The sequence below is a fragment of the Zea mays genome, chromosome 1 (genome assembly GCF_902167145.1).
Source record: "Zea mays cultivar B73 chromosome 1, Zm-B73-REFERENCE-NAM-5.0, whole genome shotgun sequence".
NCBI classification, from domain to species: domain Eukaryota; kingdom Viridiplantae; phylum Streptophyta; class Magnoliopsida; order Poales; family Poaceae; genus Zea; species Zea mays.
Window position 1 is genome coordinate 220930872 of NC_050096.1, and position 17830 is coordinate 220948701.

The window sequence follows — 17830 nt, forward strand, 5'->3', positions numbered from 1 at the left end:
GGTAAGTTTTATAGGGCAACGATTCACGCGGCAATGTTATATGTTACTGAATGTTGGCCGACAAAAAGGACGACATGTCCAAGAACTGAGTGTAGCAGAGATGTGCATGTTACGTTGGTTTTGTGGGCGCACAAAAAAGGGATAGTCTAAAACGATGATATTCAGGATAGGGTTAGAGTGGTACCAATTGAGGAGAAATTGATTCAACATTGGTTTAAGATGGTTTAGACATGTCCAAAGGAGACATCCTAAGGCACCAATGTGTAGAGAGTTTTAGAGTAGGGTGATAATGTAAAAAGAGATAGGGACCAACCTAAAATGATATAGGACGAGACGGTTAAGAGATATCTCTAAGAAAATAGCTAAATATAGGTGCTCATAGATACTAGCCATCAAAATGCCATAACCATGATCTTTGCCTTTTTCTATTTACCCTTAACTCTATCATCTTTCTTTTACCTTTTCGTTGTTGTTTTTTCCTTTTATATCCTTGTTTCTTGTGGGTCTCATCCTTAATCTACCCCAACTTGCTTAGGACAAAAGGCTATATTGTTATTGTTGTATGTCAATTGATTTGAGAAAGAAGATCAGCACGAAAGAAGACAGGTAGATCAGTCTTTTTCCAACTAAGCTAACATCTATCTGACGGGATCAAGGGAGTGGTACTCAAGGGCGAGTTAACTATTTGCATTAGAGGGAATTGTCAACTCTGACATTTGTTCCGCTGATGTGCCTTTTTCACAATGTCATACTCCATTTGATACACGGGTTCGTTCTGTATAGCATCGAGATATATTTATTCTAATGGAACAAACAAAATTTCATGCCAGTTTACAGCTTGGAGGGGGATCGATACCATCCCCACGGCTCATCAGAGATGTACTCCGTGACTTGCTTGACGCTCAGGTAGTTATCAATGCCCCTACAGGTAAACAGGCAGTGTCAGTCAGATCCCAAATATAGCTGTTAGACGTCTTAAAATGTTGTCGTTCCATGTTACCCACCCTTCTCCAAGCTCACGTCCAAATCCACTACGCTTGTTACCGCCCCAGGGAGCCTGGCAGAAGCAGGGCTGTGAGCAGTTTACCCAGATAATTCCAGCATCAATCTCCTGTTGCGCAAGTTTTCATTAGAGATGTCTAGTAGGAGTACCCAAAAACAGTTCTGAGAGCAAGTCAATGTGGCAACATGGACAGAGCAAGAGAGAGAGAGAGAGAGAGAGACTCCGAGTATCAGTCTGATTCAGTCATCAAACCACGAGCCAAATACTGTGAACCCCTTCACTAAACATACCTCAGATAATCTCTGGCAGCGCTCACGATCACCAGAAATTACAGCACCAGCTAAACCATACCTATAAAAGAAAGGATAGTGACATGAATTCTTAAGCTACTGACTACGCATGAGATGCAAAGCCTGCAAAAGAGCATTGAAGTTGTACTAAAAATAAGTAGCTCACTGTGTATCATTGGCCAGTTCAATGGCTTCATCTTCAGTGCTAAATTCTTTAACACACAGGACTGGACCGAAGACTTCCTCCCTCCAAATTTCCATTGATGTGGTGATATCAGTAATGATTGTTGGTTCAATAAAGAACCCCTTCTCAAGATGCTGTAAAATATAAAACATTAGTTATGTCTCACTATAACATGTGGTCCATGTAAATCCAAATGCAGGCCTTACCGCAGGTCTAACACCTCCAGTCAGAATAGTAGCACCTTCGCTTTTGGCATTCAATATGAACTTTTTAATCTTCTCATACTGAGAACGCAAAAACATGAATAAGACTCGTGAACAACTATAAAGCAACAAGGTAATCTGAAACTATGTATATGGTTGCCAAGATAGTGGCGATTAGGGTGCCACTTTCTCAGTCTTGTGTTATATATATGACCATAAACATTAATCTATACCATAGCTCTTTCTGTAACAAAAATACTGTAATATAACAAAGTAATATAAAGAAGGTGGTGTCAGTCAGTGCATATCAAAATAGATCCTCTCAAAATCGGCGGGAGCTACATCCTGGTCCTGTAGCCCGTAGAAACTAGAAAGAACAAGAGTGTATAGCAACTAAATAGGAAGTACCGAACTGTCAAATCAGAAAGGAGACAAAAATCATAGCATTGTCAATGGTGACGTTAGATTTAGATGAAGTTAACATGTAATACCTGCCCTTCACTAACAACTGGCCCAAGTCTGCAACCCTCTTCAAGCGGATCAGAAACCTTAATATTCTTGGCCCATGCAACCATCTTCTCATTAAATTCTTTAGCAATTTTTGTCTGCAACAGTTTCATTGAAGGCAAAACTTGATTACTATGTTACTGACAACAATAACATAGTGCATAACTGATTCATAACTGAAATGTGATTTGGAAGAGACAAATAGTAATATAGACTGATAAATAGCCATGGTTAACCTACTCCTTTTGGTCCCAATTGTAGGTCATTTTTCGATTCAAGTCGGTCAAACTTCTTTCTTGACTCATCAATATATGTCAAGTTGCATAGATTAGTAAAGCATGACCAATGTTACTAGTTCATCATGAAAAATAATTTCATAAAATATATAGGTGTGTCCCTTTTAAATAATATAACTTACAAAACTAAAGTCAAAGTGTTACATTGGAGACCGTGGCAATGTCCTAAACATCTTAGGTTTCGTATCAGATGAGTAAAAAACAATCAAGTCATTGAGATTATATTTCTAAATATGCACCAGATGGAAGCACACACTTCACAGCAAATAGAAGACTTTTTTTTTAAGTGCGCAAATTGAAGAGTTCAAAGTTCAAACCCAGACCTTAAGCAATGGAACGCATATATTGTTTTTTTTTCTCAAACAATGCAAGAGTTGCATGTCATTTCATTAAGGTAGCAAAGGTAAGGAAAAAACAACACTAGGAAACACAACACACACACCAGCTATTTATTCAAAACAGGCGTAAAGCACATATATGCTGCTATTTATTCTGTGAGGCAATTTTAAAATCACTCCCGCAGAAGATTATCAGAAGTTAACATCAGGGCAAGGACAAGCTAAGTGACACCACTCCAAGAAATAGATCATGGTTGACAACTATTAAGTGTGAGAAGTATTCCAAGTGACAATACAAGCAATAACATGTGGCACTTACATGGACAAGAAGACGAGATGTTGCGCTGCAAATCTGACCATTGGTCCAAAAGCACCCAAACAGAGTCCACTCAACAGCTGTTATTTAGAAGGATCAACGATGGAAGCATATCAGAATCCACAATTCCATGTTGAGCAAAGTATCAGCATAACTGAAGCAAGTCAGAATCAGTAAATTTATAAAATCCCCTTTCTTGGAACTAAAGCTTATGTTCTCCACAGAAGTTCAGCCCTATATTTCTCAAAAACAATGATGAAATATGAAATCATATAACATGTACATAATGCATAAAATACTTTCGATTTCATCTTTTTATTCAACTGGCATAATGCATCTCCAAATTTTGTGTCAGATGCAGACAACCAACACAAAGTCTGGTACTCTGGTCAAAACCATAGCAAGCATGTAGTTTCCCCCGCAATTTTATGTACTGTATTTTACAAATCCTAACAATCAATTTTCAATACCAAAGCAATTCTTGTTGTAGTAGCCTGCTCAGTTGAGTATTTCTACGAAAAGCTCAGATACCAAGAAGGGCTTTGAGGAGTTTTAGGCGTTTAGCATTGTGATCAGTTCAATTCTTTGCAATTTGCAACAATCCACAAATATCAATGAAATTTAGGAATTTAGTAAGCCTTAGAATATACATGTACCTTTGTCAATGTCAACATCATCAAATACTACTATAGGACTTTTTCCACCAAGTTCCAGTGTAACAGGCTGTCAAGAAAAATGCAATGTTAAAGAATGCAATAGAATTTCCTCTTAATCGTAGGGTATCCAAATCATACTTCTGATAATTTATCAACTAAAAGAGAGCAAAATGAATAATGCACAGTTCATTACTTGAAATAAAACATAAATTCACAGACAAACCTTAACCATAGGAGCTGCAGCCGCCATAATCTTCTTACCAGTTTCAAAACTCCCAGTAAAAGCGACCTACAAACACAGAAAACACATGATATGAGAAATAATGTTTTCATTGATGTGTCATGCACATGCATGATTATGTCATTATATGCAGAACAGTTTACCTTGTCAACATCTGGGTGTGCTGACAAAGGAGCACCAGCATCAGGACCTAATCCTGTCACAATGTTTAAGACACCGGGAGGAAGACCGACTTCTTTACAGATATCAGCAAGCTCTAAGCAAGTCCTGGGAATTCAAAAGGTAGGCACTTCAAATGCCATTGCTTCTAGCATGAGAATATAGAATGCTAATACTTACACAGAAGCCAATTCAGATGGCTTTAGCACAGCTGCACAACCAGCAGCCAGAGCAGGAGCTACCTTCCATGTAGCCATCAGGAGAGGATAGTTCCTGCAATACAAATACAAGTACAAAGCATAATACTTTAGAATCAGAATAAGTAAAACAAAAACATATGAAAAAATAGATAAATCAGTTACTTAGTCAACAACATTTTATATATAGACACAATAAAGTGAAATGCCCCGGCCCAACAAATACGTGAAAAAGGATAATAGCAGAATAGTGAGCTTATGGAGCAGAAGCAACAGTTGTACTGGGACAAAGCACAACGTTGTGCCAAGATAGCATATTGACATTGGCCAAACATTCACACAAGCAAATAATTTGACATTAACTTGGATATATAGATCATAGGTGAGATTAAAAACTGGATAGGAAGTACAAATATGAACACTGGAAATATTTCAGGACGATGATGAGGAAAGTTGTCAAAAAATAGTTTAAGAAAATTGTGTGGTTAGAGAATATGCAGATTTTTTTGCTATAGAACTCTGAGGTCTTACAGGAAACGAAGCTGTACTACTGAATACAGGTCGCTTGCCTGTGAGCTTTGATCATAAATACGAATAACAGCAAGGTGAGGTAGGTATGAAAATACCAAGGAGTTATCAGCCCAACTACCCCAATAGGCTCTCTTCGGAGATGGCATTTAAAAGTTTCCATCGGAAGAGAAACTGGGGAATTTTGTCTTTTGTCCAAAGCTTCTGCCTGATCTGCGAAGTACTCAAAGCACCCAGCAACATCATCCTGATAAATGGAATACCAGACAGATTGTCATTGCAAACTGGAAAAAAAAATTGCACACTTCCATAAGGTGTGTCACATACCATGTCCCATGCAGCTTCATCATAAGGCTTCCCACAATCAAGTGCCTCTAGCTTAGCTAGCTCTTGTTTCCTCTCAATTACCTGAATAAGAAGACATTTTTACATGCAAAATGTGACATGTGTAAATATATTTCAACAAAACTTTGATGACCCAACCAAATGTTACAAGACTTTACAAATGGAAGTTTAAAGAGAAAGATCTTTTAAGGTGTTTTGAATTTGGAGTTGATACTAGAGGTCAAAACACCCTGTATTGGCAGAAAGCAATAGCTTGTTCACAACAAAAGCGGAACATAAGGACTTCTCCTGAATAGAAGGAACTTAATTTGTACTTTCTGTGCCTCTGTGCATGTAAAACAGTAACAGTGTTGAAGTGTAAGGAAAACGCATATAGCAAAGGTGCTGAGAAGTTCACTCCTAGCATCCCCAAGTACAGATCCAGTCACCAATCATACCCATCAAAGCACAAAAAATAGATGCCGCGACTGAGTTGTCTCACACTGAATTCACATCCGAATTATGGTAGTATTCCTAAGCGAGATGTACATTTATATTGGGGCGGAGGGAGTAGATACCAATGCTTGGAAGCAGAAGCACAGCACTGGAGTCGTTTTTGACCCAATTAAATTAGCTAGAGCAAAGAGGACCAGCGTACCTTGGCGGCGATGGCGCGGAGGTACTTGGCCCGAACGGCCCCCGGCGCGCGCGCCCAATCGCGGCCGCGGTTCCTCTTGAGCGCCGCGCGCGCCGCCGCCACCGCGGCGTCCACGTCCTCCGCCGTGCCCGCCGGGATCTCGCCTGCGCGTGCACGCGAGACCTAGCGCATCAGCGCCAGGCCAAGCAACAAGTATAATAGAAGAAAACAGGGATGATTGCGATCGGGGGGCGGTCACTCACCGATGTGAGCCTCAGTGGTAGGGTTGACGACGGGGAGGCGGCGGCCCTGCGCGGGCGGGCGCCACTCGCCGTCGACAAAGAGCTGCCGCAGCGGTACCATCGCTTGCGAGGCCATCATCGGTGAGGAGTGGAGTTTGGACTCTGGAGAGTGGAGATTGCGACTTGCGAGGGGAGTCGGTGAGTCGGCAACTCGGCAGTGGACTTCGTCGCTAGGGATCGGCAAGCTGCGGCCCTGTGTAGTGTAGGCTATACAGATAGAGATATAACTGGAACGCTTTATCGGCACGCTGTCCGCGACTCCATTCAGGCTTAACGGAAATACTACACAGATAAACCATGGTCAGGATAGTAAGAGTCTGTTTGGTTGGGCTGTGGCTGTGAAAAAAGTTGTTGTGGGCTGTGAGCTGTGGAAAAAGCTGCTGTAGGCTGTAAGCTGTTAAAAAGCTAAAAACCGTTTGGTGGAAACCACTAAAAGTCGTTAAAAATTCTTCGATATATGTTTTCACAGTTCCATCCGAAAAGCCACTAAAAGCAGGTTCAGAGGTGCTTTCAGATTTGCACTACGAGAAAGTCGGCTTTTAGAAAAAGCTGCTTCCTAGATCCAGCCCTTTGGTTGGCTTTTGGCTTTTGGGGGGGCAAAAGCCAAAGCCAAAAGTCAAACCAAACACACCCTAAGTCAGATGAGGACGGATTTATATTATAGTTGTAGTAAGATCCCAGCTGTGCTTGTTTTCATTTCGACCCATTTATTTATGGTCCCCAAAGTTCTATTCAAAATGTCTGTATTTTAAAATTCAATTCTGTTGAATTGTCCTAATAAACTCGGATGAACAAAAAAATGACAATGATCAAAGTTGTAGATCTCTATGAGGTTTACAACTTTATAATTAATCGATGACCTTTTTGCATCCCAAGCCATTTGCGGGTCCTAAATAAGACTAGCTGGAGCGCCGGCCATCAGCCATCCTCTCCTCTATCCATGTTGATGTTTAGTGTACTCTTAGGCCGCAGCGCTTAACGCTACTCTCTCCTCTGCCCCTTGCTGCACAAGCGCGCACGCCACATCAAGAGGATCACTGTGTCAGCCCCTTTGTATTGATTTTCGTGCTCGCTAGTATTGTTAGTTGAGAGAAAAATAGATAAATGATGATGAATAGGTATAGAAAATGATATTTTATATTGAAGTGGGGTATGGGGGGAATTTAGGGAAAACCGTTGCGGGAGAAAATAATGTAGAGGATGAAATGTTAACGATGTGACGCAAAAAAGTGATATAGGGGAGAAATTTAGAGGGAACCGCTGCGGATAGTCTAAGATTGAAATACTATTGAAATTAAAAAAATAATGATCTCGGATGAAGAGATGACAAATTAAAGTTGTAGATCTCTAGTATACAGCTTTATAGTCGACAGATTTTTCTTTTGAAATTTTTATTTAAAAAGATATATCTGAATTTCTCAATTTAGAATATAAAATTTTCTAATGACCTCAGGTGTAGAAATGACAAAAACTAAAGTTGTAGATATGGTAAAGAAATACAACATTATAGTTGACAACTTTTCAATTGAAATCAGTTATGTTTGAATTTCTCACCTTTGTAAACAGACATCGGATGGAACTAAAGCTGTTTTACGCGACTCTATCGGCATGCAAATTGGAAGCTTCCCTTTGGAAAGCTAGACTGTGCCGAAGAAGGACCAAGAATCGGTGATGCTTGGTGCTCCATTTTAATTAGTTTCCGCAATGTACAAATTAAATTGAACTTGTAACCATGCTGCTTGCAACATCCGGCTTTATAGAGCCAAAACTAATGATATTCAGGTGGTGCGGTTGATATTCAGGTGGCTTCATGCGCCTGGCTACTAAATATGATATTATGTAGCAAGCTACAAAGTATACTCTCTATATATAACAAGGCTTGGTTGGAGAGTATGATGATATTCTGTAGCTAGGTACATAGTATACTTTATTCTTAAATATTTGTCGTCCGCTAGTTTATTTTTGAATAAAAAGAATAGAGAGAGTATATAATAATATATAACAATGCACTTCAAATAAATTGCATGCGATATTTTGAAACATTTTCAGAGGTAGTCGGTCAACACCCTACGTAAAACTGTTAGGCTATCCGTACTCATATTACTCTACATCTATACTCTAAAAAAATATTTCATTATATGTAACAAGATTCTATATTATACAGTACAATTTCCTGCCATCATATTACTCTATCTCGAACTCAATACGAACTAACATATTTTTTTATTCAGCCATCTCTCTCCTTTCGTTCTGCGCGTGACGAGGTGGCTGCTGTCGCCTGTCATAGCCCAAGACAGGGCATAGCGTTGTTGCAGGTACAATGCTACTTCTAGCGTTCCAGCTTTCCTACGGCATAATAGCGTAGGTGATACTTAGGCTATCCGCACTCATGGAACCCTAAATTTCTACTCTAAAAGGAATATTTCATCCTAGTCAGCAAGATTCTCTACTCTATCCTATAATACTTCGCGTTCATATTCACCCTAAATATCTACCCTATACCAATTATCACATATTCTATTATTTTTCCCACACTTTTTTCCCTCCGTGGCGCATGTGGGAGGTGGGCCCATCCGCATGCAACTGCCCTTACCAGTGCGCTGGATTTGGAGTAGAGTTGAATGAGCGCTAGATTTGGAGTGAGAGAAAGAGTAGCGTTCGGTGCCGAGTACGTTGCTGCAGCACACGAGTAAACTCTATCTCCGTAGCGTTCGGCATTGAGTCCGCCAGTGCGGGCAGCCTTAGCGTATGCCACTGCAGCAGATCTGTGCCATACAATAACTCTATGGCAGGTAGAGTATCACATGCAGGTGCAGCGCGCCGGTGCGGACAGGACAGTCTTAGGCTAGCTCCAACAACGCACTGTAAAGCGTTCTGTACTCTAAATTTAGAGTTCAGAAGGGCCCTCTAGGCGTCCAGCAAGGACCTCTAAATCACACTCTAAATTATAGAGGACGCTGCACGCACCCTAGATGTGGAGACTTGGAGACGTGCGCTATCCGGGCGAGTCGTCGGGCTCGCGCGGGGGTGAAAAATCCGAGCGCGCTGTACTCCCATCGCTGGCGACTTCGATCCATCTAGGCGAGGGGGCCTCGCGGCGCTGCTCGTCGGCGGAGCCGGCCAAGCTAGGCTCGAAGAGGCCGTGCTCGAGCGGGTCCGGCGGCGGACCGCTCTCGGTGGTTGGAGGCAAGGAGGTGGCCCGCGAGGAGACAAAGATCGAAGGCTCCGGTGCAACCGTCGGTATTCGTCGCCGTCGAACCGCCATTGCGAAGAAGCTGAGAAGATCCACGGCGCCGACGAAGGAAGGTGCGCAGAAACGCAAGCGCATCTCGTCGCCGCCATCTTCATCGTCTTCCAGTAGGTCGGGTGCTCCAGATCCGAAGAGAAAAAGGTACCCATTGCAGATCCATTGTGGTTTGTATGATTGAAGTCATTGATTTTGTAGAACTCGTCCAGATCTAGGGTTTAAGGTAACGCCAACACACATTCCATGCTTGTAGGCTTCATTGACCACTTGGTATTGTCTTGATTATTGCTATTGACAGTGACAACAATTGATTGTGCTACAAGCTTTGTTGTTGTACGAATGGATGTGTATTCACAAATACTTGGCGACTGGTTTTGACACACTAAATCATCATCACTAGGTTTTGTCTTCATAATTGATGTTCACATTAACCAAATTTCATTCTGCTAGAAGCTATGTTGTTCTAGGAAACGTTGTGTATTCACAATGAGTTGGCGAATGGTTTTCACACACAGAATGATCACCACTAGGTTATGTCTTCATTATTCAATTTGACAGTCACAACATTTCATTGCGATGTGTATTGACAAAAACATGGCGACTGGTATTCACAATCCATTTTTACACACTCAATAGTAGCTGGTACGGACTATATTTACCATTATAATTTATGAACTAGGCCACGGTATACATAAAATTTTGACGTACATATATTAACAGAACCATATGTTTTATGTAGACCATGGATTCGGAGAACGCAAAGCTCCGAAGAGCACTCGCTCATTTAATCAGAGTAGTGGAGGAGCGTTGTGCCGACATCGTCGATGTCGTCCACGGTGCCTTCCAACAGTTAGCGGACCAGTCCTCAATGAAATGAATCGTGCATTAGTTCAGATCGAGGACCTCGCCAACGACCTTGATCAGCTTGCACTGGAAAAAGACTGGGAGATGGAGCACATGGCCCCTTCACCAATTGCTGAATCATCACAAACAGAGGATGAGCTTCTGATTGATTATGATTCAGAGTTGAACAATGACGATATCGTCGACTACGACGACGGCCGTGACTACTCCACCGACGACACCTATCCCTACTAGATTACCAAGGACCTAAGGAAATATGTGTATGTGTTAGGTTTATGTATGTCGTACTAGTCTTTTGTATGTGAACACAACTGATGTGTGCCACAAGTTCCTGCTTTAGTTGATGTCCTGTTTATGTTTGTCGATACCTATCTTTGGTAATGCTTAATGTTATGAACTTTGCAATATATGTAGTCTTCACCACTTGTGACTTTGTTGTGCCTGTCCTATTTACAGTCTCATGGTTTCTATTCATTTCATATGGTTGCCTCAAATGTACTACACTTATTTAGTTGAATATGTTGTATTTTTTGTGCGAGTACCTTCATTGTACAGCATGGGTACCGACTGGAACCAAGTTATGGCACAATATGGAACTTACCTATCCGAGGATGATGCCACTCAGTTTCAGAACACTGCATTTGCTCCTTCGCCTGAGATACCAGCCCAGGGATCACCAGCACCACCTCCAGTGAAGAAGGCTCCTCAACGTACAAAGCTAGCAAATTTCACGTCTGAAGAGGATATGAGGGTTTGTCAAGCTTGGTTGGCTGTGAGTTGTGATCCCATTGTCAACACTGGTCAGAAGCGTCAAGGATTTTGGAATCGGATTACAGAGGCATACAACTCTCGCAGAGGATCAATGCCAGAGAGGTCTACAAAATATCTCATGAGCAGGTGGGACAGTATCAAAACTCAATGTTCTACATTTGCTGGATACATGATGGTTGTGCTTCGACAAAACCCAAGTGGCATGACTGATGCAGATAAGGTAAGTGTATGTACTATTATGCATATGTTCTTCATCAATGTACTTAACTACATCCCAGTGGTTCATTAAATGCATTATATGTTTTGCAGACATCTCTTGCGGCTACTCGGTTTGCTGCTGTTGAAAAGAAGCCCTTCCATTTCTTACATTGTTGGTCCATATTGAAGGATCAACCAAAATGGATGGACCAGCACATGGGTAACCAAAATCCTCCACCCAACCCAATTGGTACCTAATCAAATACTATTGACTTAGATGCTGGTGAAGACTCAGCTCCATCAAGTTTTACTTCGAAGAGACCGCTTGGTCGTGATTCAGCCAAGGAAAAGGCAAAGAAGCAAAGATCAGGGAACACATCATCCACTGATTCGGAGTACCTAACACGGATGGGTGAGCTTTCTTTGGAACGGATATCTGTGTACAAATCAGTAGCTTCAACTGAGGAGAAGAAGTTGGAGTTCATGAAGAAACAGGAGAGGCAGAAACTCATATTGGAGAGGAAGAAGCTTAATCTAGAGAAGATGAAGATGGAACGACAAAAGGTGAAGGAGGAGACGGAACAGGAGGTTCTCATATTGAGCATGGATTTGACAAAATGTAACCCCCTCCTTCGACAGTACTATGAGGCGAAACAACAGGAGATTCTGGCAAGGGTTACTGGAAGCTCGTCGTCAAGCAAGTGAATGTTCATCAAGACATTGTAGTGCTTGAGGAAGTATTGTTAGTTGTTTTCGAAAACAAGTTTATTTTCAGCACTTGTGCACTTGACATTTTCCTGTTGTGTCATGGTTTGGAGAACAAGTTTATGTTTGTGCACTTGTCAATTTTCTGAGAATGGAGAACAAGTTTATGTTTCTGCACTTGTGCATTGTAGTGGTTCTCGAATACTGTTGTTGCATAATAATAGTAGACTTGCTTAATCATATTGCAGTAGTTGCATTACAGCATGACACATTGAAGAACAAGAAATGTGAACAAGTTCATCTGTTTCCAGTACACATAATAGCTTGGGATAAACAGAACCTACGACATTACTGCATAGTAGCTTTGGACAAACAGAACCTACGACATTACTGCATAGTAGCTTGGGGTTCATTGTTGTGGAGGAGTGTATGCGAAGTGTGAGTGAAGTGTTGAGGTAGTGAGTATTTATAGAAGGGATACGCTTCGGAGAGAAGCCATACTCTTGTCGTGCAGCCGAAGCTAGTCGATGGCTTCTTGAAGAAGTGTCGTGGCTTACGGTGGAAGCATGGCAATGTCTAAACATTTTTTCATACGATTTAAATACTGTGACACGTTTTTTGAACAACAATTACACAAATCATAAAATGGAATGTTATTTTTTGTTACAATTCGAAATTATGAATGAACCATTTTTTAGATTATTATTTGTAAAATTATTGAATACATTATTTTTATCATCCTTACAATTTGATGAAATGGGTACAAATCAAAGAAAACAAAAAAAGAAATGGAAAAAGGAATTCTGTTAACACTGTAGCTTTAGGGGATCGAATTTAGGGGACGTTGCTGGAGACACAAAATATATAGAGGACAGAATCTTTTAGAGTGTGCTGTAAAGTACAGGGAATATTCCTTTAGGGGACGAAATTTAGGGGACATTGCTGGAGACAGCCTTAATAATGCTATTGCTAAAAAAACGCAAATCAATTAGTGTGTGTTTGGTTGAGTGTACATGGAAGGATAGAATGAGACGGTTACAATTTATATAGTGCTTAGATGAGAGTCACGTTGGAACGAGGTAACATCAGAGTAATTTTTTGTGCGGACGTAATCTCAAAAAATTGTGCGGACGGTGTTGTTCCCGCCTCATCCCACTTTCATCTCAAATCAAACACATTTTTAAGCTCGTGCACCCACAGCCTCCGACCTCACGTATTCGCTCCATACAACTACGCTATACACCATCTTACACTACCGAAAAAGGACGGTTTGCTGAGTGCTCGATTATTTGCCTAGTGCTCGATGTCGGGCACTAGGCAAACATCATCGTTGTTGAAGGTCTAAATAAAAGCACTCGGCAAACAATAGCACTCCTCGGTAACTAAGCCTTTTTGTCGAGTGCCCAAACCAGAGCACTCGGCAAACATTTTATGTTGCTGAGTGTCCCATAATCTGAAACTCGGCAAACAAGCCCGCACTCGACAAAACAAGATTACGTCGTTACCTTGCCCCTCCGTTAGAGGTTTGCCGAGAGCCGGACGTTAGCACTCGGCAATCAACTCAAGTTTGTCGAGTGCTCGGAGTTAAGCTCTCGACAAACATATTTTTGGGAGTTTCAAACTTTCACGATTTTTGTGCCCTCTAAATACAACATTTAGCACTTCATGTTAAAGTTTGATATTTTGTTGCATTAGTTTGCTATATTTAACTAATTAACTGCATTTCAAGTGAGTTTTTAAATTAAGTTAAATTTGAACGGCAAGTGATTAGAATATTTGTAAAAAATAGTTTAAAATTGATATTCATGTTATTGAGCCTATGTTGAGGCCTTACCTACAATATCACAAGAAAACTCAAACATGTTGTGAAGGAAACACGGCCTCGACAACCTCGACCCCGTGCGAGAGCGGTTTTTAAATTCTATAAAAAACAAATGAAGTCTGAAAATCATGAAATTTGACAATACGCCATGATATCATATGTGGAGGCTGTGGTGAATATTGAGAACGTTTTGCACAAGTTGTCACTACGTTGCTCATAAACTAGAACATCTCCCAAGAAGTTTCAGGATTGTTGAGAATGATCCGCTATGATTTGGATTGAGAGTAACGGTTGAGTCACAGTTTCACTCCTATAGTCAATAGACATCAAGTATAGTGTCATGTCAAAGTTTGGTAATTTTTCGAATTCGTTTGATATTTTTATTTTATTTTTTGAAAATAGTTTACCAAGTGTCTGCCGGTTAGCACTCGACAAACCATAGCTTTGTCGAGTGTTAGGTACAGACACTCGACAAACCACTCATTTGTCGAGTGCTGAACCTAGGACACTCGACAAACTAGTTTTAAAAAAACTAAAATATCAAAAGTTTTTCGAGTGCCCTTGGAAAAGCACTCGACAAACGTTGATGTTTTGCCGAGTGTTTCGATTAGGCGCTCAACAAAAGAGAAAACTTTTTAAAAAAAATCTGAAACCGCTTTGTCGAGTGCCAGATCGCGGGCACTCGACAAAGTGGTCTGACCCATTATTATACCTCACTCTCTCAATCTCTCTCACACGCTCACCGTCGCCGCCCACGTGCCCACCGCCGTCGCCCACGTGCCTGCCATCCCCCGTGCAACGCCTCTCGCACCGCGTCTGCCCTTAGCCAAGGCGGAGGAGGAGAGAAGGAGGAGAAGGAGGAGGAGGGAATGAGGAGGAGAAGGAGAAGAAGGAAAAGAAGGAGGAGGAGGTCTGTTGCCCGAGCTTCCACCCCCGCTAGTTCTCAGCCTGGCCTCCAACGTCACTGCCTGCCGCCCGCCACTTCCGTCGCCCGAACATCCACTAGACAAACACACCCCTCCTCTTCTATTCATGTTGTGGTAGTAGTGGTAGAGTAGTGGTAGTATAGTGGTAGAGTAGTGGTGGTGATTATATATGACTATATGAATGTGAATATATGAATGTGACTCGACAATTATTATATGAATGTGAATTCGAGTTGTGGTGGTGATTATATGAATGTGACTCGGCAATTATATGCATTTGTGGTTGTAGGCCATTGTGTCGTATGTTTTTTGCAGGGTTTGGAACCTCGACGTGCAAGAGAGGTTCTGCCAAAATTTTCTATTGAGACTGTTTGGTTTTTTGTTTTGCAGAGAAGCTCGACTCTGTCAGAACTAGTCGTCTTCTTCCTAGGCATTGTGGGTCTATCTGCACCACGTCACCTCGCCACTACACGGACCCTCCACGGCCCCGCTAGCCTGACTACACCGCCACCCTAGGTATAACCCCTCTTTTCATATGATGGTTGTAGGTCACATAACTGAGTAAGGTGTCTCCCGTTTGAAAGAGATATGGTTGGAAGTATGCAGATCCTTGCATATGTATGACCATATCCGTATGGAATTGTCCACGTTTTTTGGACAACCCGAGGGTGTGTAGACGAGGTTAGTTTCTATGGTCTACTTCGATCTGAGACAAAGTTTCGGTATCATCTCCCTGTTGTTCTCCGGATACACAATCTCCCTGTCAGGACGTGTATTTGGAGAACAACGTGGAGGTGCTACCGAAATTTTGTCTTAGATCGAAGTAGACCACATAAAATAACCTCGTCTATGCATCCTCGGGTGGGATTAGGACCTGTATTCACCTATTAGGTGGTAGGGACATCATGTAGATGCATTTGATTCTCATATTACTCCCTGATATGGTAGAGGATAGATGAACGTGAATGGATGTACACGGGCCAGCCAAGTGCGGGCTTGTTCACCAATGAATGGATCGACAAGACGGATGCTTTCTTGGTCGAAGCATTTTAGAAGGTTAAAGGAGCACATGCCACTTGGTGTCTCAGCAGCAAATGTAAACATAGAAAAAACCAAATGGACGAGTAAAATCCCATCCCAATCCGTACCGTTTTCTACATTTGACCAGACAATTTTCCTATTTACGAAAAAATATGGAAACGAGACAGAAACGGGAGAGGGTTTATTCCGCCTGTTTTTGCGGGATCCCGTTTTTATCCGGATTGAACCTGTATTTATTCTGTATTTGATAAATATGGGACGAGCCTAATATGCATTAGTATATATAAACTAAAGCCTCGTGCCTTTAGGTGACAAATTATAGCACAAGTGGTCATTGTAACCATCGACTCTTTTCAATGACAAACAACATCGGATGTAGCTTAATGTACACTATTAGCAACCAAACAACAATAGAATGTTGCCTCTCTATATCTATTTGTTTTATGTTATTGTCCTGCCAATCAATCACTAGTCAAACATCAATATCATTTCTATTTATATTAAATCATGAGTTTCCGTTAGTATTTCCGTTTCCGTTCGTTTTTACAATTCCGTTTATTCCGCTCTCGTTTCCGTTCCTAACTATTCCGGACTCGATCCCGTTTCCAATGATAAAATACGGATACGGAAACAGGAGGGGGTTTTCTGTTCGTTTCCGTCCGTTTTCATCCCTAGAGGCGTAGAAGGGGACGACATAGTGATTATTTTAAACCCTGGTTTGAACTGACCATCTTAATTTCTCAACCTGATGTTGTACTGCCATATGTATAGGATGGAACCAAACTTTTCTTCAGAGAACTGCGTATCTGGGAAGCAGTTGTGGATGAACTCATGGAAAAGGAATGAACACTGCTAAACAGGCGCAACTAGGGAGCATTGTTTTCCTTCTTATGTGTGAGAAAAAAGCATAAAAATACCTCAAGATTGTAGTGTATCATTCCATAACAATTCTTTTGGTCAAACATCTCATCTCACATTTACAAAGGATTATACACATTTGATCAATATACTTGTACCAGCTTCCAATAGACTAGCAGCAGGTGTTGTCTCCCTGTTAGTGAAGACAATCTGTTTCCTTTTCCTCCATGCTTACACCAGCTTCCAAAAAGGTTTGCAACACTTAGAGGCATAGGTTGGCTGCACGCTTCCATTGTCAGGACAATAGCTTTATAAATTTTTTTTTACAATCCAGCATATATATAAAAGCTCTTGATAAATGAAATTATTCGAACACGCAGCACTCTAGAAAATGCAACTCGCAACCAAAGATAGGTTTTCTTCTTGGGCGTGCCTCGCCTTCCAATTAATCACCTGCGTGCTGGACTTGATTTCCTTCGATCCATGGCTGTGTTCGCTTGTTCGCTGAGGCCATCAGTCGGTACCCATGCAGGAACCAAGGCCACAAAAATAAACATTAAGAGGGAGATCACCACGATAAGGGCCAGTTGCCCAGAAGCACGCGCAATCTTTATCGGCCTGGAAAATTTCGCAGCACCGCTGCTGGGACACTTCATTTTGATATTTATCCATGGCAGCGAAGCAGTTACCTCCTACGAAGTACACGCACTCATCACTCAGTCCTTCAGAGAAGGATGCTGTGACTGAGACAAGCAGCAGCAGCAGCAGCAGCAGCAGACGTCCAGGTATGGCCGTCGAGGCCGGCGGCGTCGGTGCCATGTTGACGACGACGGCCATCAGTAACTCTTGCTGTCAACTCAACCCCGGAGGCTGGAGCTAGCACTAGCAGCTAGCTACGATAGAGATTGTGTACTATCTATCTATCTTTGTAATGGCTGGAGAGAGCATGGGCCATTTCCACGCTTTATATAGCGGAGCTAGCGAGCAATTAGTGATGATCGAGCAGCTAGCTTCTATAATGTGCACAACGACGATGATCAGGATGTCTACCTCTAACCTCGTTGACTTTGATCCGTCCAACAGCTATGGACATGTGAGTTGTGACACCTAGGCTAGATGCTTTCTGCTCCAAATCTATCTACATGTCATGATGACAATAATGGTCCCTGGGCCCTGTCTCAGTGTCTCAACTCTCCCTCAAACATAAGTACTTATAA

The 17830-nt window shown here is 41.7% G+C and overlaps 1 protein-coding gene and 1 long non-coding RNA gene across 2 annotated transcripts; both read right to left on the reverse strand.

The window, feature by feature from the left end:
* Positions 1 to 666: 666 nt before the first annotated feature.
* On the reverse strand, positions 667 to 6347 carry LOC606443 (betaine aldehyde dehydrogenase). The gene is made up of 15 exons (NM_001112311.2): positions 6143 to 6347; positions 5901 to 6043; positions 5246 to 5326; positions 5017 to 5165; positions 4374 to 4466; positions 4178 to 4301; positions 4017 to 4082; positions 3794 to 3860; positions 3141 to 3217; positions 2172 to 2285; positions 1684 to 1761; positions 1460 to 1611; positions 1294 to 1354; positions 1005 to 1111; positions 667 to 922 (listed from the first exon to the last, which is right to left on the reverse strand). The coding sequence occupies exons 1-15, from the start codon at positions 6258 to 6260 to the stop codon at positions 832 to 834; spliced, it is 1521 nt and encodes a 506-aa protein (NP_001105781.2). The 5' UTR covers positions 6261 to 6347; the 3' UTR covers positions 667 to 831.
* A 10316-nt stretch (positions 6348 to 16663) lies between these two features.
* LOC109943740 (uncharacterized) lies at positions 16664 to 17579 on the reverse strand. Its single transcript, XR_002266823.1, has 2 exons — positions 17303 to 17579; positions 16664 to 17117 (listed from the first exon to the last, which is right to left on the reverse strand). It is a non-coding gene; the product is annotated as an uncharacterized lncRNA (long non-coding RNA).
* Positions 17580 to 17830: the final 251 nt, after the last annotated feature.